The sequence below is a fragment of the Salvelinus fontinalis genome, chromosome 2 (genome assembly GCF_029448725.1).
Source record: "Salvelinus fontinalis isolate EN_2023a chromosome 2, ASM2944872v1, whole genome shotgun sequence".
Classification (NCBI taxonomy): Eukaryota; Metazoa; Chordata; class Actinopteri; order Salmoniformes; family Salmonidae; genus Salvelinus; species Salvelinus fontinalis.
This window is the reverse complement of record NC_074666.1, coordinates 85,718,881-85,743,699: the sequence shown is the minus strand read 5'-3', so window position 1 is coordinate 85,743,699 and position 24,819 is coordinate 85,718,881. Positions and strand designations below refer to the sequence as shown.

Genomic DNA, 24,819 nt, shown 5'->3' with positions numbered 1-24,819 from the left:
TGAACCCACTTTCTTATCGTTTTGATCCACGTTACCTGTAGGTGAGTAGTGTACTACACCTACATAAATTGTCTTGCTGATATGAATTTACACTCCCAAGTTGAGAAGGCTACACTGCCAATAGAGAAGACAAACTTGCTATTCTTTCGACATTAGGCTAAATCAGGGGAGCAGTCATATCTTAATTGATACGGGCCATGCTTCCAGATTGGCTTGTTTTCGCTGCATTCCTGCTCAGTTGCAGCTTTCTGTTTCCTGTTCACGTTTGCCTTCCTTTTAAACCAGTTGGCAGTTTCCACACAGACCCTTGTTCTCTTTTGCCTGTTCTGGAATGAGGCTATGTGTTGGATTCATTTGCCAATAGAGCACACTCCAAATCATGTCTTAATGATTGATTCATGCTTTATAAAACTCTGCCCAGTTGGTTACAATGTACAAATCTAACTTTATTTGTCACATGCTTCGTTCACAAAAGTGAAATGCTTACATACAGGTCCTTGCCAACAATGCAGAGAAAGAAAAAATAAACATTATAGAAAAACTTGGCCGTATACACGGGATGAATGTGTAGGGGGTACGATGTAATTAAGGTAGATATGTACATATACGTATGGGTAAAGTGACTAGGCAGCTGGATAGATAATAAACAGTTACCAGACACTCATTTAACACCATCCAAAATAATGTGTTAATTTAAGCAACAAGGCACGGGGGGGGTATGGCCAATATATTCTAAACGCACGACACAACGCGGAGCTGTCAGCCAATCAGCATTCAGGGCTCAAACCACCCAGTTTATAAAAATAGATAGTTACCAACTTCTGCATATCCTTTTTCATTCAAGGACTGTGAATTATTTGTTTTCTAAACAACCTTTACTTGGCATACAGTTGGCAGAATAAAGTCTATTTTGTTTTTCCTGTGCAAGAATTAATGCATTTTTGCCTGCGATGGGCGCTCTAAGTAAATGCATCTAAATATCATTAAAGTCAAGAAGTCTTAATGGATTTACTTCGAGAACCTTCATTTCCCTTTATCTACGGTTCCATTTTAGGGAGAATGCTTTGTTTTTTTTATTCGCTTTTCACTGTCCGCACGCATGAACAGAAGACTGAAGCCCAGGCAGCGCCTAAAATTAGATCCTTATTTAGCATTTGCACAAAAGAGCTGGGCTGTCTTGCATTTTGGAAATAATTTCCTATCTCAAAGGAGCTCAGAGCAGCTGTTGTTGAGGGAACGGGCGGTAATACTGGATTCATTCTCATTTAAGGCGTTACAACACCAGGAAAAGGTGGAGAAGAACAATAATCTAAAAGACCATTTCCTATGCACGTTTGTTCTCAACCTCATATCCATGAGGTAGTGAAGGCAAATAATTACCACTGCTATCTGGGCATTTTAATCATATACAGTATTGCAATGGGCAAATCACTGCAAATGTACATCTGACAGCAGTAAAGAGCGAGTGAGCGGTGCTAAGCCCAAACGACAGTGGCCTTCCCCTCAGTCACCCCAGGGCCCTGGTCACTCAAGACTTTGTCTGGAGTGTAGTGACAGTCAATCTTCTCTTTTCCCTCTGCTGGAGAAGTGTCGCCTCACACGGACCCTGAATCTCTTTACCCCACTTCCTATAAAGTCACAAGCTCTCTGGTCTGGCCTGAGCCAACACAATGCTCTCTCCAGCACCCCGTTCTGTATGCCCACACAGAGTAGGTGAGAAATACTTTGCACACATTGAAAGGGAAAGATGGCAGCTTGTGAGCGTCCAAAGATTCCAGTCATTTTTAAGTGCTCACATGGAAACAGGAGTTCACTGGGTCCACAAAAATCAAGTTATTTGATATCAAGTCAAGCCCACATTTCATACAGGATATATCCATTACGATGAATCATAAGACTGAAGGTACTGTACAGCAGACAGATTTGGAGCATAATATGCTTTACGGTATCTTCAGTTTTTATGATTCATCGTAATGGATATATCCTGTTTGAAATTTGTGCTTGATTTGAAATAATTGTGGCCTTCCCCTGTATTATGAGAACTGGCTTTAAGTGAAACCTCAAAATGAGGCCAGGGAAACACACAGATTATTCATGTGTGATGACGTTAGAGACTAAGATTATATGGTTTCTATGTGTTTCAGTAGGCTTTGTCAGAGTATGTGTCTCATGGTGGTGTCTTTGTGCTTGTTCATGATGGGGGGTTTTAATGAGGCTTGAGGTTTTTCCTCCTCTGCCTTCTACGTTATTCTCAAAGTTATGACGATAATCCTTAATTAACTGATCTGGTGTAAATGAGCTCTAACGAGCCAAAGGGCATAGCTAATAATCAGAGGGACCATCTCATTGCCATGTGACTCCTCTGGGTGGTCAGAGTGTATATCTGATTCAATAGCTTCTCATTCCTTGCAGACTGGATGTGCAGGATAGCCTAGCGGTTAGAGCGTTGGGCCAGTAACCAAAAGGTTGCTGGTTTGAAGCCCCGAGCCGGCATTGTTCTGCCCTTGAGCAAGGCAGTTAACCCCCAACGACAGCTGCTCCCCGGTCTCTGATGACATGGACGTCGATTAAGGCAGCCCTCCCCACACACACCTCTCTGATTCAGAAGGGTTGCATTAAATGCGGAGGACACATTTCGGTTGAATGCATTGTTGTGCAACTGACTAGGTATCCCCCTTTCCCCAAATATCATTCCAACGGGCAACAGCTATGCAGTAAAAAAAAAAAAACATTTGTCTAAATTAGACAATATTGTTCTAGGACCACAAAATGGATCCTGGATGCTTGGCTCCTGTACCTCTACATCCTACATAGTCTCTCTGAAAGCTTTCCCCAGCAGTTGTGTGTGTGTGTGTGTAATAACCGCAAAACTTTCCGTTGCGATTATTCATTATGTGTGTGAGATGACGTCTCATCGTCCTCTTGTTCCCCCCCTCAGTCCATCCTGCTGCTGGGAGGCGTGGCTCTAGCCTGCCTGGCCCTGGACCTCCTCTTCCTGCTCTTCTACTCCTTCTGGCTGTGCTGCCGGCGGAAGAAGAGCGAGGAGCAGCCCAACGCCGACTGCTGCTGCACCGCCTGGTGTGTCATCATCGCCACGCTCGTCTGCAGGTGAGTCCCACGTGGAAAGACGTAAGGCTCTGATCACTCAACAGACCATTGGTTCACTACCCAAAATACAGGCCTAGCTGTAATGAGGTGGGCCATCTCTAATTTCAACATGTAAAGCCTGGGACTGCAGACGACAATGCAAGGATTAGCAATGTTAGCCATCACCCCTTAACCTCCTCTGATTAGCCATGTTCACCATCACCCTTTAACCACCTTGATTGGCCCTGTAGTGCACAGACATAAGCGTATTTCATGCATGATGGAGCAGTTTGTGCCTTTTTAATCTCCTCCTTGATACCTTTGTTATCTAACACATTGCCAGCAGTCTTCCTCTGAGATGAGTGAACACCACCCACGGTGTCATACGTGACTGGCTTTAAGACCTCATGCCTAGTCTGCCGGAGGGAATTTATTAGGGGTTTAACGGTACATGTATTCGTACCGAACCATTCGGTACAGGGACCTCGGTTCGGTCCATACTGTGAACCCGAATGAATACATGAAAGATATTTACAGTCCAAACACTAGTCCTATGTCTCTTGAGTACATTTCAGGCTATTCCGTTTAAACAGCTAGAGCCTTTGCGTACTTTTTGATCAACATTTTAATTTTAATTGGCGCATATCAAACTGTACTTTTGTGAGGTGCAGAAGTTTATTATTTTTGTATGATGGCGAGTGGTGGGGTTGATTAACCAGAATTGGAGGATCTTCATTCATCATTTAAATCTCCAGCTTGGGAACATTTTGGCTTCCCAGTAGATTACAGCGCCGATGGACAGAGAGTTGTGGATAAATGCTTAACAGTATGTCGTTCCGCTCAAGGAGAATAGCCTATGCAGCTGCCAACACCTCATGTTGACACCCCAGTATGCCGGAACAAGACAGAAACGCTAAGAAATAACAACATCGTCTCCCCTCTGCATTCAAGCATTCTTTGGCAGCTGATTCTGACCTGGCCAAAGAAATGACAATAGCGATTGTAAAAAAAGAAACAGACTGCCAGTCTTCGGTTTATAGCTGCGACCATTGACGGTGGTTGAGAATGGGGGGTTTCAGCCCCTCGTAAACGTGCTCCAGCAACTATCACGGTGCGTTCATAACTAAGAGGGAAGGGTACATTTTATATATAGGACTGGGAATAATCCACTTGAATGGCCCTCCAACTGGTAACTTCCCACCTCTCACATAGTTCGAAACGCAGCATCAGAGTGGAAACTTGAGAGGCCCAACATAACAATTCTGTCAGAACAGACAATGCCAAGAAGTCAAGCGGAGTCAATCACCACCTTCCGGAGACACCTGAAACCCCACCTCTTTAAGGAATACCTAGGATAAGATAAAGTAATCCTTCTAACCCCCCCCCCCCCCTTAAAAGATTTAGATGCTCTATTGTAAAGTGGTTGTTCCACTGGATATCATAAGGTGAATGCACCAATTTGTAAGTCGCTCTGGATAAGAGCGTCTGCTAAATGACTTAAATGTAATGTAAATGTAAGAACATTGTGAATAGCATTTAATTTCCCCGCTGTACCGAAACCAAACTGAAACGTGACTCCAAAACCGCAATACATACCGAACCGTGGGTTTGGTGAACTGCTACACCCCTAGAATTGATGGATGGTTTACTCTGCTGGAGGCTGTGCTCTGAGAGCAGAACTGTGACCTGTCTCCGAACTCATAATGGACACAGGAGGTATTTGACACACACACTGTCAGATGCCGCTTTTATTGTTGTTTACACCTCTCCCCTTCTGAACTGAGGATACAAGAGCAGGTCTTCATTTGACGTTGGACTTCACAAACCATGGGTTGCATGCTGTAGTCTGGGGGTGACAGACAGGACCCCCACAATTCTTCTAAACTTTGACCTGCAAACTTAATCCCGTTGAGAAATTATTCTGTTTTTGTGTAGGCAAACACTTTCTCTGCAGTGGAAGGGATGTGGTGTTTACGTTTGTGGTAGATTGTAGCATCTGAAAGCTGCTGGTTTAGTGTCTAACTACTCTGGTGAGATGGTGGTATTTTTAGAACTAATCTTCTGCTTACTTCATTGGAGCTCTCAATTGGAGGGTAGGCTACTTGGGCGCTTGCTGCTTGGTGTTAACCCCTTCCTCGTCTGGTGTTCGCATTTTTTAAACAATCTAGCATCTGCTCAAGCAGAGAATGAGAGGTGCACAGGGTTAAAAGGCTTGACACCACAAATCCTTCTACTCGATACTTTCTGCAGTCCGCCTCAAATTAAATAATCCTCAATCACTGCTACTTTTTTGTATCTAGGTTAATTAGCTTCCCTTTCTTGTTAACAAACTATAGTTTTGGCATGTCGGTTAGGACATCTACTTTGTGTATGGCACAAGTAATTTTTCAAACAATTTTTTACAGACAGAGTGAATTATAAGTGAAATAATCTATCACAATTCCAGTGGGTCAGAAGTTTACATACACTAAGTTGACTGTGCCTTTAAACAGCTTAGAAAATACCAGAAAATGATGTCATGCCTTTAGACGCTTCTGATAGGCTAATTGACATCATTTGAGTCAATTAGAGGTGTACCTGTGGATGTATTTCAAGGCCTACCTTCAAACTCAGACCCTCTTTGCTTGACATCATGGGAAAATCCAAAGAAATCAGCCAAGACTTCAGAAAACAAATTGTAGACCTCCACAAGTCTGGTTAATCCTTGGGAGCAATTTCCAAATGCCTGAAGGTACCACGTTAATCTGTACAAACAATAGTACGCAAGTCTAAACACCATGGGACCACGCAGCCGTCACACCGCTCAGGAAGGAGACGCGTTCTGTGCTCTCACTCTAGTGGTAGCATGAGACGGAGTCTACAACCCACACAAGTGGCTCAGGTAGTGCAGTTCATCTAGGATGGCACATCAATGCGAGCTGTGGCAAAAAGGTTTGCTGTGTCTGTCAGCGTAGTGTGGCCTGCTGGAGGTCATTTTGCAGGGCGCTGGCAGTGCACCTCCTTGCACAAAGGCGGAGGTAGCGGTCCTGCTGCTGGGTTGTTGCCCTCCTACGGCCTCCTCCACGTCTCCTGATGTATTGGCCTGTCTCCTGGTAGCGCCTCCATGCTCTGGACACTACGCTGACAGACACAGCAAACCTTTTTGCCACAGCTCGCATTGATGTGCCATCCTGGATGAACTGCACTACCTGAGCCACTTGTGTGGGTTGTAGACTCCGTCTCATGCTACCACTAGAGTGAGAGCACCGCCAGCATTCAAAAGTGACCAAAACATCAACCAGGAAGCATAGGAACTGAGAAGTGGTCTGTGATCACCACCTGCAGAATCACTCCTTTTTTGGGGGTGTCTTGCTAATTGCCTATAATTTCCACCTTTTGTCTATTCCATTTGCACAACAGCATGTGAAATTTATTGTCAATCAGTGTTGCTTCCTAAGTGGACAGTTTGATTTCACAGAAGTGTGATTGACTTGGAGTTACATTGTGTTGTTTAAGTGTTCCCTTTATTTTTTTGAGCAGTATATATATATACAACATACAAAGCTGCAATAAATCACATTTGTTTAGTCTAACTAGGCCTAAAAAGCCAGGCCTTTCTGGGATTCTCAATGAGTTTCTTCTGACTTTCTGGATTGACATATGTGTATTAATTATAGTGGGAGTAGTATTGATTTGTTTAAAGCTGATGAAGTGGTTGTTGTCTGACTGAGAGACGCTATTATGAAGATGAGGACATATTGATTCTATTTAGAGAGTAAGTTGATGCCACAGAACACTGAATAAGTGGAGCGAGGAAGTTGGAGAGGCATTGTTGTGCAATGTAATCTTCTGTATGATTATGAACAGTGAAGAGTATTACACAGAAACCATTTTTTGGGTGATGTGATGGGTCTCGGCTGTTATTTTTGTTTATTTTATTTAACCTTTTATTTAACTAGGTAAGTCAGCTGTTGAACAGCTCTAGGCTGAACCACATCCTGTTTTAATGGCCAGCCATATTTAGGCTTTAGTTTACATCATTGGTGAATGCAAGTTCCTGCGCTGCACTGCAGTCAAAATTGCCGTAGAATCATGCCAGTTTTCAGCGTCTCTGTCTGAAACGTTGGTTCCTTACCAAACACCATGCCAACGTCCCTATTCTCTGGGATAGACGGGATAACCGTGAGGCCTCGTCTCTGCAGGTAGTCCTCCAGCAATGTACTGGAAAATAACGAAAAAGTTAGCAAAACAAAGGATTTCCCACATTCAAACTGAAATCATGTGACAAATGAGCCCCCACCGTAGTTTCCATGGCAACATTCTCTCAGAAGCCACCTCAGGACACAGAAGAAGACCCAGAGGGGCTGGCTCAGAGCAGGCAGGGGTTTGGCTCAGACCAGGCAGAGGGATACTCAAGGACTCTGGTGGTTTAGCGTTAGAACCCTTTGAATGACAATAATATTGTGGTGTATTTTCAGGAATTAGGCTACCCCAAGAATTCTGCAAAAGTGTCAATCTTGCGGAGCTAATCACACTAGATGGTCTACTATACTGGACAAAATGTAAACGCAACGTGTAAAGAAATACAAGATCCCAGACATTTTCCATACACACAAAAATATTATTTCTCTCAAATATTGTGCACAAATTTGTGTACATCCCTGTTAGTGAGCATTTCTCCTTTGCCATTTCAAGAAGCTGATTAAACAGCATGATCATTACACAGGTGCACCTTGTGCTGGAGACAATAAAAGGCCACTCTAAAACATGCAGTTTCGTCACACAACACAATGCCACAGATGTCTCAAGTTTTTAGGGAGCATGCAATTGGCATGCTGACTGCAGGAATGTCCAACGGAGCTGTTGCCAGAGAATTGAATGTTAATTTCTCTACCATAAGCCTCCTCCAACAACGTTTTATAGAATTTATCAGTACCGTGCTGAGGTGTATTTATGTCTGTAATTAAGCCATTTTGTGGGGGGAAACTCATTCTGATTGGCTGAGCATGGCTCCCATGACTGCGCCCCTGCCCAGTCATGTGAAATCTATAGATTATTTATTTATTTCAATTGACCGATTTCCTTCTATGAACTGTAACTCAGTAAAATCTTTGAAATGTTGCATGTTGCGTTTTATATTTTTGTACTGTATACTTCAATGGGATGGCAAAGTATCACGTTGGGGTAAATGCTAAGGACGATATACCCTTTCACTATCAAAGAGTAGCTCTGTGTCTAGTACAGTGGGAAACCAGACCAAACTGTTACGTTTCTAAATCCTTCCTTCCGGAGTCCCTCCCAACCAATGATTTACACGGCTGTCTGGAATAACGACAGGCTAGTCCACCACAATCACACAGACAAGCTTTGGAATCCCTGGGTCTCACAAAGGGTCATGTTCTGAGTGTCAGTGACAGATAAGTGAATGAACAGTGCTGTCTGTCAAAATAATGGACCTAGAATTCCTAGAAAAACCTTCCTTTTCGATTATGCAGCCCCTTTGTGAGTGATCTCTTAAAACTTCTTGACGCTACGGATCCCTTTAGCGGGATCATTTTCCTAAACAACCGCTGAATTGCAGGGCACCAAATATATTACTAAAAATATTTATAATCATGCAATCACAATTGAAATATACCAAAACACAGTTTAGCTTGTTGTTAATCCACCTATCGTGTCAGATTTTGAAAATATGCTTTACAGCGAAAGCAATCCAAGCTTTTGTGAGTGTATCAATCAATGCTAGAACAGCTAGCCCCAAATTAACATGGTCACAAAAGTCAGAAAAGCAGTAAAATTAATCGCTTACCTTTGATAATCTTCGGATGTTTGCACTCACGAGACTCCCAGTTACACAATAAATGTTCTTTTTGTTTGATAAATATTACTTTTAGAACAAAAAAACGCCATTTGGGTTGCGCTTTATGTTCAGAAAACCACAGCCTCGTTCCGTTCAACGAAAATTCCAAAAAGTACCCGTAATGTTCGTAGAAACATGTCAAATGTTTTTTATAATCAATCCTCAGGTTGTTTTTAACATACATAATCGATAATATTTCATCCGGACCGTAACCTATTCAATAAAAGAGAGAAAGAAAGTGGAGAGCTACCCCTCTCGCACGCAGGAACTAATCAAAGGACACCTGACTAGTTTTGAAAAATCTCGCTCATTTTTTCCCAAATAAAAGCCTGAAACTATGTCTAAAGCCTGGTCACAGCCTGAGGAAGCCATTGGAAAAGGAATCTGGTTGATACCCCTTTAAATGGAAGAAAGATGGGAAATGAAACACAGATTAAAAATTTAAAATAAAATAAAAAATCATTTCCGGTTTAGATTTCCTCAGGTTTTCGCCTGAAAAATCAGTTTTGTTATACTCACAGACAATATTTTGACAGTTTTGGAAACTTTGGATTGTTTTCTATCCTAATCTGTAAATTATATGCATATTCTACTATCTGGATCTGAGAAATAGTCCGTTTACCTTGGGAACGTTATTTTAAAAAATAAAATAAAAAATCTGACCCCTAGCGTCAAGAAGTTAAGACAAAGCTATTGGCCAGAATGGCCACTCTGTAGTGTCTGGGGCACAGCCCAGTATTTATGACTGATGAAAGGTTTTTGGTCTTTTCACCTCAGTCTCCCTCCATCCGTCTGTGGATACGCACTTCCCAGCCTTCTGTTTCAAGGCGCTGTGACCCAGATGGAGGATGGTACCGCTCCCTGAACTGTAATTGCATCTCTGGCTGAATCTGAATGATGGATATCTGTCCTCCCTGAACCCCCAGTGAGTAATGACCATCTGCCCGCTGCCTTAACAGTGAGCTTCTGGAGTCTCTCTGCCCGCCTCTCTGGCACTGGCCCTTCTTTGAGAACGAATCCATCCACATGATGCAAGTCTCTGCAAGCCCAGGCAGCTGAAAATATTTCTTCCCGGCCGTGGGAGTCTTATCGAGTCCCATCTATGCTTGTAGGGAGAAGAGATTCATCAAACTCTCTTCGCCCTACCCTCCTTTCACAGGCTATGAGAGGGTCTCTCCCCATTGGGAAGAAGCACAACCCATAATAAGCAGCGGAGTTATCATGAATTGAGCAAGACTGTGCTTTATGTGCTTAATGCTGTTGTGTAATTCATGTGGTCTGTGCTAGGGATGGGCCCGGTTAATCAAACGGACGTTAGTATTTGATTATTTGCGAGTGTACATTTTTCTGCTGCAAAAATGTGTCGGCCTATTTTAACATTGAATAGGCGTTGTCTGAATTAACTAAAATGATCCATGATGTGACATTACTACATACAAGTAAATACCATGACATTTGACATTCTTCATTTAATAAAACAACAAACTTTTTAAAATAGTTTTTATGATGTGCACCCCATTTTTAAAAAAAGACACACTGGTAGCCTTCACACATTTCACGCGTGTAAATCGGTAGGCGATGTGAACAAAACCTTTTAAAAAGGTCAAAATTCACAAAGCCGCTGGGCCAGACTGATTACCACGACATGTACTCAAAGCATGCGCGGATCAACTGTCAAGTGTCACTGACATTTTCAACTTCTCCCTGACTGAGTCTAATACCTACATGTTTCAAGCAAACGACCATAGTCTCTGTTCCGCAAGGAAGCAAAGGTATCCTGCCTAAATGACTACCGCCCCATGACACTCACTTCTGTAGCCATGAAGTGCTTTGAAAGGCTGGTCATGGCTCACATCAACAACATCCTCCCAGACACCCTAGACCCACTCCAATTTGCCTACCGCCCCAACAGATCCACAGATGACAAAACACCTATGTGAGAATGCTGTTCATTGACTACAGCTCAGAGTTCAACACCATAGTGCCCACGAAGCTCATCACTAAGCTAATGACTCTGGAACTAAACACCTCCCTCTGCAACTGGATCCTGTACTTCCTAACGGGCCACCCCCAGGTGGTAAGAGTAGGCCACAAGACGTCTGCCACGCTGATCCTTAACACTGGGGCCCCTCAGGAGTGTGTACTTAGTCCCCTCCTGTATTTCCTGTTCACCCACGACTGCGTGGACAAACACGACTCCAACACCATTAAGTTTGCTTGGTGTCCACATCACCAACGAACTATCATTGTCCAAACATACCAAGACAGTTGTGAAGAGGGCACGACAAAACCTTTTCCCCCTCAGGAGACTGAAAAGATTTGGCATGGGTCCCCAGATCCTCAAATGGTTCTACAGCTGCACCATTGAGAGCATCTTGACCGGTTGCATCACCGCCTGGTATGGCAACTGCTCGGCATCTGACCGTATGGCACAACAGAGGGAAGTACGAACGGCCCACTACATCACTGGGACCAAGCTTCCTGCCATCCAGGACCTATATAATAGGTGGTGCCCATAAAATTGTCAGAGACTCCAGTCACCCAAGTTATAGACTGTTTTCTCTGCTACCGCATGGCAAGCGGTACCGGAGCGTCAAGTCTAGGACCAAAAGGCTCTTCAACAGCTTCTACCCCAAGCCATAAGACTGCTGATCAATTCTTAAAATCGCCACCAGACTATTTACATTGACACCCCCCCCCCCCCCCCCCCCCCCCCTCTTGTACACTGCTAGTCGCTGTCTGTTTGTTACCTATGCATAGTCACTTCGCCCCCACCTACATGTACAGATTACCTCAACTAGCCTGTACCCCCGCACACTGACTCGGTACCGGTGTATACAGCCTTGTTATTCTTATTGTGTTACTTTTTATTTTACTTGGTAAATATTTTCTGTACTGTTGGTTAAGGGCTTGTAAGTAAGCATTTCACGGTTAAGTCTACACTTGTTGTATTCGGCGCGTGTGACACAGTTTGATTTGGTTTATTGTGAGGCAATCAAAGCGGCACTACAGTCAGAGGCTCCGTACTGTATGTAGCCTAGCAGGTGAGTGGGGACATTTCTAATCATAAAGGAATAGAAATGAGGGAAGTTAGACTGTTTCATCTGAAGCTCGCCGTCACATATACAGTTACTGTTCCGTTGTAGGGCATTACATAGGAGAAGCGTGAGAGATTACTACTCTGCCAATGACTGTACCTGTTATAGCAGCACGTGTCTCACGTTGGACTGTATCCGTAATCGGTAGATGGTTCTGATGCAAAGGCTGCCGTGTGCATGGCCGAACAGTGCCCAAGAAAGTGTTCAATCAAATAGTTTGATGCCACCACCACCCCTTCAAATGAAAAGCCAACAGCGGGGTGGGACATAACTCTCAAGGTGGGTATACGTTATAAGCTTAGACCTGAGTTCCACTCTGGGCTAGGAGTTGTTGTACTTGTAGACAAGGAAGGGGAGTGCGGTCTCACACACACTGACCCCTGCCCTTCCCCCTGCTACAGCAGCAAACAGAGTTTTACAAAAGTTTCACAATAAAACACGTTTTTCGACTATCCGGATATCCGATTTTAAAAAATAAATAATAATAAAAATGTTAAAAAAAAAAAAAAAAGATATATATATATTGTATTATTTGAAAAGTGTAAATATTTCAAATGCCCATCCCTAGTCTGTGTGCATGGAAGCCTTTTTGGAGGGGGAGAAAACAAATCCGGTCTGCCATTAATGATAAACAGTTACCAAAGTAGTGGGTGGTTTTGTAACAGAGAATCTTAACTGTCAGGCACTTTGTGTGTTTTAATAATCTGCTAATAAAGATATGGGAGGATGAGGAAACGGCTTCTTCAGCTGTAATTTAGAAAACATGAGCTTTGTGTTGTGGGTTCAGCCCCCAGGCCACCCACACAAGTAAACAGTTGAGTCTGTTTCCTCTATTTGTTTAGTACTTCTCAGATCATGGCATCATTGTCTACACAGAGGCCCAGCCAGGAGTCTCAAGGCGCTGAAATGGAAGTCGTTCTGCTCATCTAGGGACGGACAAATAGACACACAGACAGCAAACTGTAGACAGTCACTGTCTGTAGCTCATACATAGATGATCAAAGCGGAATTAGGAAAGCAGCCACAAACGCAGAGCAAAATGGCCTGATGGCAAGTGACAGGAGAAGGACGGACAGACAGACCGACATTAAAAATGGCCGATATCTTCTGCTCATGATCTTTTTCAATGTTTTCCTGTTCACCTGTTGACCACATGGAAAAAGAGGCCTCTGCTCTTCATGGATCCACCCAAATAAATGCAATAAGTCCGTTTTCTGTATTGCACTGCGTTCAAGGACACCTTTTAAGAATCCAACCATCTGCTTTCTGCAGTTTATGTTCAGCATTGTGGAGGTGTGAAAACACAGCCTAAAATAAAATCCACTCTGTATCTGCCTGGAAACAAAGCCTATTCTCTCATGTATAGATGAGAGGCCATCATTGTAAATGATCATTTGTTCTTAACTGACTTGCCTAGTTAAATAAAGGTTGGATAAACAAATAAAAAATGTATAATGATACTATGTAAGTAATCCTCTGGGATTTGACTGTTAGGCCAGATACTTGTATATGCATGCAGTCTCAGAGGAGTCATGTGAAAGGGAAGAACAACATGAGAGGAGAGCAAAGAACTCCCACGCGTACTGAAAACTGAGTAATGTCTTACAAATGGAGGACGCCCAAGAGAGAGACCCACAAAAGCTTCCATATCCCCAATAAAGAGTTAATTTATTTGGGAGAGCTTGTCAAATCCAAGCGTGAGCTTTTTGCTGAGTCAATTGTGGAATCTTCCTGTTTTTGTCACATCCATTTTAACACTGGGCTGAATCCTGCTTTCACGCCCCCTGAGTTGGATCAGTTCAGAGCCATGTTGTTGGATTCAGCTGAAATCACTGCAGAGCGGCTCACAAAAGCATGGAGACCTGATGAGCATGTGGGCTGCATGATAATTACTCTCTCCCTGTGTGTCGTCACGTGTGTGTGTGTGGTGAGCGCATGGGGAAAGTGGGATTAGAGCGATGAGTAAAAATGTCGCATGGGGTATATCAAATGAAGTTTAATGCCACGTAAATGACAGGCAATGTAAGTTTATGGTCCAACTGTCATGAAACTTGAGAGAATCTCAGCAATTTTTTTTTTACTGAAGTCTTGCACAAAGCTCATGATTTGAGGGAGTCCTCGCAGTCACATGCCCATCCTCTGTCACTCTGTTACGTTTTGGCTGCGAAACTTGAGGTTGTCGAGATCAAAGGAGCTGTTGCTGCTTGCATAATTAAAGATGATGGAAATCCCAGGCAAGAGCCTTGGAAGCAGAACTGCCTTTCATGTAAATCCGTTTTTAGGCTTGACATTGAGTGTGCGATAACATCTCTCTGGTTTGTCTTCAGCCTGCTGTAAACACACTGTGCTGGTGGATGACAGGGAGATGGAACTCAGATATGTCATTTCTGGCGTTGTCTTTTTGAACACCTGAACATAAAGCACTTAAGTCATGTTTGTCTGGCTGCTTTGGCAGTCCTGAATCACTGACCTTACAGTGAGAGAAACAACAACACTCTGTTGTGTTGTATTTCATCTCTGCCTGTGTTTCCTGTTCTCCGTTTCCACCACAGTTTACCAGTCCCCAGAGGGAGATGTGCTTTGTTTGCCCTGAACACAGACCCATAGCTCCAGCTCACCGTTCCATCCTTCAGAGTATGAGAGGAAGAGATTGTCCTAGCTAGCAGCAGTTCAGGAAATGGCCAATCCCATCCACTCATTGGACGCAGGGTGAAGAGGAGTGGACTGGCTCCCATTTTAACAGGAGGTGTTTCCCTTGTCAACGTGACATTTGATTTAATCCCCACTGACATCAGATGCTCCTGTGTAAAGGACTGGGGATGTTATGTCACAGGCATGAAGAGTTAAGCCTATACAGACCTGCTTTTAAAAAAGGAAAGATCTGAGCTTGGTTTTATGGGGGTGGGGGGTGAACATTTGATATTATGTATCTTACTGGTAGGGTGGCTCGTTGAAGTCTGTTTTTTTCACACGACGTCTAGACAGCGTAGGAGGGCTAGATCAGCTTAGTCTTCGCAATATACACTGAGTGTACAAAATATAAAGAACACCTTTACTTTCCATAGGCTGACCAGGTGAAAGCTATGAGCCCTTATTGATGTCACTTGTAAAATCCACTTCAATCAGTGTAGACGAAGGGGAGGCGACAGGTTAAAGAACAGGTTAAAGAGGCGACAGAAGCCTGGAGACAATTGAGACGTGGATTGTGTAGGTGTGCCATTGAAGGTGAATGGGCAGAACAAAAGATTTAAGTGCGTTAGAACGGGGTATGGTACTTGGTGCCGGGCGCACCGGTTTGTGTCAAGAACGGTTTGTGTCCAGCCAACTTGACACAACTGTGGGAAGCATTGGAATCAACACAGCATCTCTGTGGAACACTTTAAACACTTTGTCTATAGATTTTATGCAGGGGATGATTGAATGTCTTTCTCCAGGTTTGTTATGAAGTAGTTTAACTTGTCTTATGTCTATAATGATTGACTCTGCTTCTTTCTCCCTTCCCTGAGGTAATTGTCGTATTGTACAGCTTTAACTTTGCTCAAATGTGGTTGCCATGGCAATTTCATAGGTCATTGATGGTGCGTCAAAATGTAATATCACTGTTGCTGTGGCTGCGTCGTAGAATTCCGTTTGACTCTTTGTTCAGAGAGATTCTCCTCATCTGTCCTTGAAGATTCTCTACTTCAACTGAGACATTATGTTGAGTAAGCCTAGTTTCTGTTGATGTAGCCTAGTTATTGCTGCAGCCTTAAATGCATGATCCTCAAACTTGTCTTTTGAAATGTTTGAGGTTTTGGTTACTACTACTGGAATGGCCTGGTCTTGGCTCCATTGGTGCTGAACAACTAGATGTTTATCAATGCCAGAGGAACCCTTTGTTTGGCCTTACCTCAGACCCACACCCTATACAGATCATCCTGGCAGATTTACTGCCTTGCAGGAATGATCGGAACTCTGCTGCAGGAAACCATGTAACCATAACCTTAGGAAGATGACGTCTGTCTGAGAACCACAACTGAACGTACCTGCTTTGAACATACTGTAGGATAATGGCAGTGAAGCTTTGAAATCCTGCAATACAATGTTAAACGCCAGTCTGTTTGACCAGAACGTCTCTTTTGATACGCTGCCCTCAGACCTCCTTCCATCTTGCTTGTAGAAGTCCCTCCAACTGCCTTGTAATGATGTCATCATGATATCGGCCTATTTACTTTAGTTTATAGCTCGGAAGGACTCTCTGTATGGAGCCTGTCCTCCATCTGATGTCACGTGTGTGAACTGTAGATGGACTGTCCTTCAACAAGCTGCTGTACACGTGGAACGCTCCTCCAGTTTGCATGTGTTCAGCTGAGAGTGACCATATGGTCACTAGGCTATTGTTTGGACTGGCTGTCTGGCTCGGCAGTCTCTCAGTCAGCAGGGTGGCAGTGATTGTGGCGCCTATTGAACTGTTCACAATGGGAGGGAGTTGGAGAGAGAATATTTCTTATTTTAAATATGTTAATATTGTAAATCTCCAAAGTAAGTTTTGGCAATATGTACATATTTACGTCATGCCGATAAAGCGAATTGAGAGCGAGAGGCTGTAGTGACCCCTGGTGGTGAGGTATTTGTTTCACAAAGGGGAAGAGGTTAAAAGTAGTGACAACTCCTCCTTAGAGAAGGCTGATATCATTCTCGTTGTTGATTCAATTGATTACCCCCCACATGTATTGAGCAACAGTCCCACTCTCACCAGGTCTTCAGTTCCTACTGAGTTTCCTGGGTTTCACTGTTGAGCAAAATTCAATCGCATTCTAATCTAAAGGACAACTCAGACTGCTAAAGGCCTACTGGTATCGGTTTTTAATAGGTAGCTAATATTCAGAATGTGTATGTAAGTAATTAGATGATACGTGCATGAGAAATTCAGCGTTGGATATTGCCACCTCTAATGCATTTGATTCCACTTGGGAACCACTCTAGCGCAGTGGTTCCCAACCTTTTTTGGTTACTGTACCACCATCTGAATTTTGCTCTGCCTGGAATATCCCTGAAGTACCCCCTCGTGCATTTTACCAGTAGGCCTATGGTCTCATGAGTCTTCTCAAGTTTCCCTGTGGATAGGCCAATTACCCCCAGGGCTCCTGGTTCTCCTGGTTGGGAACCACTGGTCTAGCACTAGCTGGCAGGCAGTAGGTCTTTGTGATAGCCAGGACAGCTCCCCCTATACTCTCCGGCCTCCATGAATGGGCAAGGGTTGATGTCCTGTGTCAGTGCAGCCTTTGTCAGCTCTATGGTGTGGCTCTGGGCATTGCTGACCCATTCCTCTTGGTTGCTATGGACTCTGTATCGGGAGGCTTTCTGCTGGAGCTCAATGCTGCCTGTTTAGTAGCATCTATCCCTGGCAGGGTTGATGCAGGGTTCACACGCCTACCCCCTACGTCTGTCTGTCTGCCGTGCTGTGCCGACCCCTCTTCCTCCTCCTAACCACTTCCTCTCCTCCCCTTTGTCTCCCTTCAGCGCCGGCATTGCTGTTGGTTTCTATGGGAACGGCGAGACCTGTGACGGCGTGAACAGACTGACGTACTCCCTGCGCCACGCCAACCGCACGGTGGCAGGAGTGCAGAAACTGGTAATACTCAGAACTCCCATTTAAACAATGACACCGCAGCAAAATCTCTACTGTCACAGCCATAACATGGGCTGGGCCCCACATTCACAGTTATCATACTGTTGATCACTATAAGGAGCAATGATTCCCCTGCTAACCCCAAATAGATACGATATAATAAACACGATTGATTTTGTCTATCCCCACAAGGAGTGGGTTGTTTGTGACTTTGTCCCTCCCTGTGCCTACTACCTAGGTATCAGACAGCACGGGCTCCCTGAAGCAGACGGTGGATGGCAGTCTGGGGCAGCTGGAGGGCCAGTACGCCAAGCACACAGACTATCTGTCTATCATCCAGAAGCTGCAGGGCCAGCTGGACGAGCTGGTGAGGCAGATGGTAGAGATCCCCTTCTGGGACAACAGCGACATCTCCCTGGAGGAGCTGGCCGTCAACATCGAGCTCTACGACTGGTACAGGTGAGAGATGGACAGACTGGGAGACTCAATTACATGACATCTCAGGACAGACACTTTCTATGGTTCACCAAAACCATTACCAGAACTGAGGCCTGTTGTTTTAGTACATCGTTTGGCTATTGTAGGTGAATGTAGTTGGAGTTATGTTTTCTTGTCATGTTGTACGATACATTGCTTGTATTTCAAGTTGGGGATTAGGGAGTTTTTATTATTAGCTACTTTTGCTGCTGCCTCATTTACATACAGGAGCTCACAGCAACGAGGGTTTAATGGAGCGTAAACAGAACTACACAGCTTCCACTCTGAGAGGAATCCTGCACTACAGGATTAGCAGTTTACGCGAACAGTACGTCATTCCTCGTAGATTTATGTTTATGCTGGTGTCGTGCTGCATAATTCCACTGTCAGGCCTTTTAGAGAGAGAATCATCTCAGTTTATACTCAGAAAAAGCTAACATGAACCACAACAGGCCTCAGATTTTTCTGGGAAAACCCTTCAAATGAACCATTTAGTGGGAGGAGACACTGGATGAAACCCGAAACACACAACACAGTCCTCCCTCCTGTAACTCGTGTTAACAACCCTGCAGTGTAAGATTGTGAAATGTACTGAGGATATATAAACTGTTGGATAGTTGGTCTCCTGGTGAGACCGTCCAGCCAGACAGACAGTGATGTTCAGTTGGATCTGTATGAATGTGAAAGTAGTCAACAGAGATGACTGCAGTCAACAGCGGAAAGGCCTTTACAGTTAAATCAGTCTGATTCAGCAGCCGACCCTCACTGCTACTTCCTCTTGACATCTCAAACACTTCCTCCCTCAGCATCTCGCGGGGGAAGTGGACTTCAAATCACATCTCCTTTTTGTTTTATGCATGTTTGAAGCAATCCCCATGTTTGTACCCTTTTGTTTTCTTTAGCAGTACCAATGTGATTTGTACAGTGGTCATAGATAACATCTTCTTTCTGTGCTGCGTTTGTCAGCAGGTGTTGGGGTTTCTTCAGTCAGTCGGTCTATAGTTCTGTTGTGTCTGTGGTTGGGTGTTGGTTTCGAAACTGTTGTTATTGTTGTTTTCTACCTCAGGTGGCTGGGCTACTTAGGCCTGCTGCTTTTCAACATCCTCATCTGCCTGCTGGTGCTGTTTGGCCTCATTCGCAACTCCAAGGGAACACTTATTGGGTGAGTCCTACCATGTGAGGGAGTGAGCCAAAAAGAACTGTGGTGAGGGGGACCATATTCTGCTAGGCCATATATTTATAGCTATTGTCATGCTATTGAATTATTTAAACAAAATGAATGCCTCCAACGTGTCAGAAGTTTTATCTCAAGTATCACTTTGTTCGCCCGTTGCAAATTACTTTTGACTGTACGCTGAACAACCTTGTCATTGCGATTATGTGAGACGAATTCACGCTTCAAAAAGTGTCAGCCAGTCACAGTCCATTTGGTACGTGCATTAAAACTAATCTCTCATAAAATTCCTCTGTCTCAACTCTTGACAACTATGCAGGAAGTATGTTAGATCCTTTTTAAAAGGCATCAAAGACACAGGCTCAGCACTGCCTGTCCTCCTCTTCAGTCCCTTCTATTTCATTTAATGATCTGTGTCTGTGGATACAGCGGGGTCAGTTTGGGTGGCTCATTATCATGTGAGTCAGTTCCAGAGTGTTGGGCTTTATGCTTCCCCCAGGTCCCCCTCTCCTATCCCTCCTATGTCCTTTCATCTCACGCATCCTCAGTGAATCAGACCCAGGTCATCCTCAAGCCCTGCCCAGAGACCAATGAAGGGGTACTTCCTCTAACATAATTAACCCTAACTCTCCTTGTGAGATGAGGGAAACATTATCCCAAGTCCCTGTGGGTGTTTAGGGTTGAAATCAAGGTTTCCTTTTTCATAGCTCAACATTAAACCCTTCAGCATTTAATTTACATCAGTCATAATGTGTAATAGCCATCGTTTGGTGTTAAGGCTAAGCAACTCCCAGTCCAAGGCAATGTTCCCTCAATTTTTTTGCGGGATTGAGAACATTTTTGTCTGCTGGGAGCAAACTTGAACGTTATGAAAATTCTGTGCAACTTCCAGTGTGTGTTTTACTGTGTGATCTGAGGCTGTAGCAAGTTTTTTTGTTCGTTTTATCCAGAGGTCGACCAATTATGATTTTTCAACGCCGATACCGATTATTGGGGGCCCAAAAAAAGCCGATACCGATTAATCAGACGATTTTTATATTATTTTATTTGTAATAATGAGAATTACAATAATACTGAATGAACACTTATTTTAACTTAATATAATACATCAATAAAATCAATTTAGCCCCAAAGAAATAATGAAACATGTTCAATTTGGTTTAAATAATGCAAAATCAAAGTTTTGGAGAAGAAAGTAAAAGTGCAATATGTGCCATGTATAAAAAAAAAAACTAACGTTTAAGTTCCTTGCTCAGAACATGAGAACATATGAAAGCTGGTGGTTCCTTTAACATGAGTCTTCAATATTCCCAGGTAAGAAGTTTTAGGTTGTAGTTATTATAGGAATTATAGGACTATTTCTCTCTACTATTATAGCTATTATGCACATAGCAACATGGTTTAGGAAAAGCACCAATTCAATAGCGTGCTGATATTTCAGAACCTCGGACAGCGACCTCTATCCAACTCGGGAGAAAGCTCATTTGTTATGAAGTAATATTATTTTTATTAGTGTTGCACCATTGTTATGTAATATAACCACATACAATTTCAGTAGCACGTCTTAGTGATGGACTGTGCCATCCCCACGGCCTCCACAATGGATTAGTCCACTCAGACAGGTGCCAATCAGACAGATGTCTTGTGAACAATGATGATAAATAAAAACGAAAGAAATCTTGGTCCACCAAACAATCAACCAGTCTACTAAATGCGGTCAGCCCTAAAATGTGCACCCAGATACATGCGGTTCTTCACTTTGATCTCAAAACAAGTGCATCTACTCGCGGTCACTCGTGCCTGTCAATGCAATGGAATCCTCCTCCGATGCGCTCTGCCTATAACAAAATCTCAGACGTTTTTTTTCCCGGTGTGTTGCTTTGAAAGGGACATATTATGTTGATTCGACAGTCCTGACAGTCCTGTTCTAACCTCTGTCCTCCCTCTCTCTCTCTCTCCTTCCCCAGAGTGTGTCTTCTGGGCATCCTGGCTCTGGTTATTAGCTGGGCCTCCCTGGGTCTGGAGTTGGCTGTGTCTGCCGTGAGTGTCTCCATGGGAACATGGCTCTATATCTCTATGTTGAGGCTTGGAACCCAGAGCTCAGCCCCACAGTAGTGTGGGAGTTAGAACCTGTACAACCTTTTACCTGAGTCACTGCAGTGGGCCAGCTGACACTGAACAAAATAGAATGTTTGGCATGAGGTACTATAATCAGTATGATTCATGAAGTTAGGTTTGTTAACACTTGCCAAGTTTATCTAGGGACAATTGCGAGGCAGACTAGCTACTACAATTTATAGCTGGTACAGTGTGCCGTTGGTTGTGCGCAGCATGCCTTTATCAAATATGTAGGACCCGGTGGGATCTGTCTTTATGTAAATCCCCCTCCCACACCATTTCAAATGGATAATTCCCTCCCCTGCATATGAATCAGAGATGACCCCCCCTGCCTCGTCTTCCTTCCGTGACACGATGGTGCATGTGATCTTTATTATCTCCTGATGGATTCCTCTAGTGAGGCTGATTATCCTACAGACTAAACATTCTCATTATTCTAACTACTGTGTTGTTGGGAAATGTCCTGTTGTGCTTTCTGACTGTTTGGTTTCCCCCCCCCCGTGTGAATGTGTTTTACTCCCCTCTCTGCAGACCTCCAGTGACTTCTGCGTTGCTCCTGACATGTTCGTCACCCAAATGACCGAACAGTATGGAGTGCTCAATAAAGGTGAAGATTCATTAAGAGGAATCGTCAGTGTCTTAGATTTGTCACGTTTATTGAGAGAACAATCATAAAGAGAAATGCAGACTCTGCTCTCTGTGAGATTCACGTCTAACTCTACTTTTTAAGTTGTTCTGTGCAAGAACGCTGAGAGGCAAGTTTTTGTTAGATTTCTCACAGTCACGTAAGCTTTCATATCCTGTTTGTTTTGGAGGAGAACCGTCTGCTGACTGAATTGCGTTCTCTCTTCAACTTGAGAGAACACGACAACAGTTGTAGAAAATCGTTTTAGGGGGAAATGCCTAACACCAATGAAAAGTGTGGCTTTAACACTGTCTGTTTGTTTGTTTGATAAAATGAGTGTTTCTTTTGTCGTCGGGTACTCATCTGGAGGATGTTTTTGATAGCTCTGACAAATGATTGGATTCATTCTCTTCAGTAGCATGCACGCTGGGATATGATGCGGAAATAATGACAGAGCAACGACACAAATGCCAAAAGCGCTTTAATATGTGCCAGACAAGCCCAATCACTTTGATGCTCAGTCAATCCCCCATCCCACCCTGGGGAGAGAGATAAAACGTTTTATTTTCTCTGGCCAGCGGTGAAATGTATTGCTTTCAGATTTATGGACCTGGGCTGGGGTGCATGAGCTACCTCCTCAAACCTGTAATAGGATTCAATAAATTACCCCCAGAGCATCTGTGGCCGGGCAGACAAGCCAGGGGTGACGGGCTGCGCTGCATTTTAAGTGTCTAATGCGACCTGTGGCGTAATTGGCCAATCTGGTCCCATGATGAGGAGAGAGATGGAGCCAGGGGTGTGTGAAGTAGTGTGTGTGTGTGTGTGTGTGTGTGTGACTGAGATAAGACCAGTGGAGGAGGGGGGTGAGGAGAGAGACGTTATGGTGAAGAAGGCAGGCAGAGTGGGTGGGTGGGTGGGTGTGTGTGTTTGTTCCTACTGCAGTTGACGGTATCTGTGGAAAAGTACTGCATTCATGGAAATAAAAGTGCTGAAAACAAATTGGCTCCATATTTCACAAAATAAGCTATGAAGTAAAAAATACTATTGCAATGTTGTCAAAACGATACGATATATTGTCAAAAATACCACGATATGTAACTGTATCGATTTAACAATAGTTTTGCCCTATCAATAGTGCCCAGTTAGTGTCATCCTCTTTCTAAATCACCACTCCAGCTTTCCCTCTCCATTGTCAAGTCATTGCTGGAGAGAATAGAGCTCTCTACCCTGTCATTGTGAAGCCCTCTGCCTACTCTCAATAGGAATACTAGAGGAGCTCCAGTAAGGAAAGCCTACCCTAACTGTAGATCCTGGCTAGTGGAACTGTTGTTAAGACCTACAGTTGAAGTCGGAAGTTTACATACACTTAGGTTGAAGTCATTAAAACTCGCTTTTCAACCACTCCACGCATTTCTTGTTATTAACAAACTATAGTTTTGGCAAGTCGGTTAGAACATCTACTTTGTGCATGACACAAGTCCTTTTTCCAACAATTGTTTACAGACAGATTATTTCACTTATAATTCACTGTATCACAATTCCAGTGGGTCAGAAGTTTACATACACTAAGTTGACTGTGCCTTTAAACAGCTTGGAAAATTCCAGAAAATGATGGCATGGCTTTAGAAGCTTCTAATAGGCTAATTGACATAATTTGAGTCAATTGGAGGTGTACCTGTGGATGTATTTCAAGGCCTACCTTCAAAGTCAGTGCCTCTTTGCTTGACATCATGGGAAATTCAAAAGAAATCAGCCAAGACCTCAGAAAGAAATTGTAGACCTCCACAAGTCTGGTTCATCCTTGGGAGCAATTTCCAAACGCCTGAAGGTACCACGTTCATCTGTACAAACAATAGTGCGCAAGTCTAAACACCATGGGACCACGCAGCCGTCATACCGCTCATGAAGGAGACGCGTTCTGTCTCCTAGAGATTAATGTACTTTGGTGCGAAAAGTGCAAATTAATCCCAGAACAACAGTAAAGGACCTTGTGAAGATGCTGGAGGAAACAGGTTAAAAAGTATATATATCCACAGGAAAACGAGTCCTATATCGACATAACCTTAAAAGGCCGCTCAGCAAGGAAGAAGCCACTGCTCCAAAACCGCCATGAAAAAGCCAGACTACGGTTTGCAACTGCACATGGGGACAAAGATCGTCCTTTTTGGAGAAATGTTCTCTGGTCTGATGAAACAAAAATAGAACTGTTTGGCTATAATGACCATCGTTATGTTTGGAGGGAAAAGGGGGATGCTTGCAAGCCGAAGAACACCATCCCAACCGTGAAGCACAGGGGGTGGCAGCATCATGTTGTGGGGGTGCTTTGCTGCAGGAGGGACTGGTGCACTTCACAAAATAGATGGCATCACGAGGAAGGACAATTATGTGGATATATTGAAGCAACATCTCAAGACATCAGTCAGGAAGTTAAAGCTTGGTCACAAATGGCTTCAATCCTATAGACAATTTGTGGGCAGAACTGAAAAAGCGTGTGTGAGCAAGGAGGCCTACATACCTGACTCAGTTACACCAGCTCTGTCAGGAGGAATGAGCCAAAATTCACCCAACTTATTGTGGGAAGCTTGTGGATTGCTACCAAACACTAATTGAGTGTATGTAAACTTCTGACCCACTGGGAATGTGATGAAAGAAATAAAAGCTGAAATAAATCATTCTCTCTACTATTTTTCTGACATTTCACTCTTAAAATAAAGCGGTGATCCTAACTGACCTAAGACAGGGAAATTTTACTAGGATTAAATGTCAGGAATTGTGTAAAACTGAGTTTAA

General features: G+C 43.6%; 1 protein-coding gene across 2 annotated transcripts in view; it reads left to right on the top strand.

The window, feature by feature from the left end:
• Positions 1–24,819, top strand: part of ttyh3a (tweety family member 3a) — a 56,076-nt gene that overhangs the window by 14,357 nt on the left and 16,900 nt on the right. For both annotated transcript variants that reach the window (XM_055892353.1, XM_055892361.1), the window contains exons 2-7: positions 2,939–3,108; positions 17,527–17,638; positions 17,874–18,094; positions 19,179–19,274; positions 21,254–21,326; positions 21,936–22,011. In XM_055892353.1, the coding sequence (XP_055748328.1) occupies positions 2,939–3,108; positions 17,527–17,638; positions 17,874–18,094; positions 19,179–19,274; positions 21,254–21,326; positions 21,936–22,011 (748 nt within the window). The remainder of the gene's footprint in view (positions 1–2,938; positions 3,109–17,526; positions 17,639–17,873; positions 18,095–19,178; positions 19,275–21,253; positions 21,327–21,935; positions 22,012–24,819) is intronic.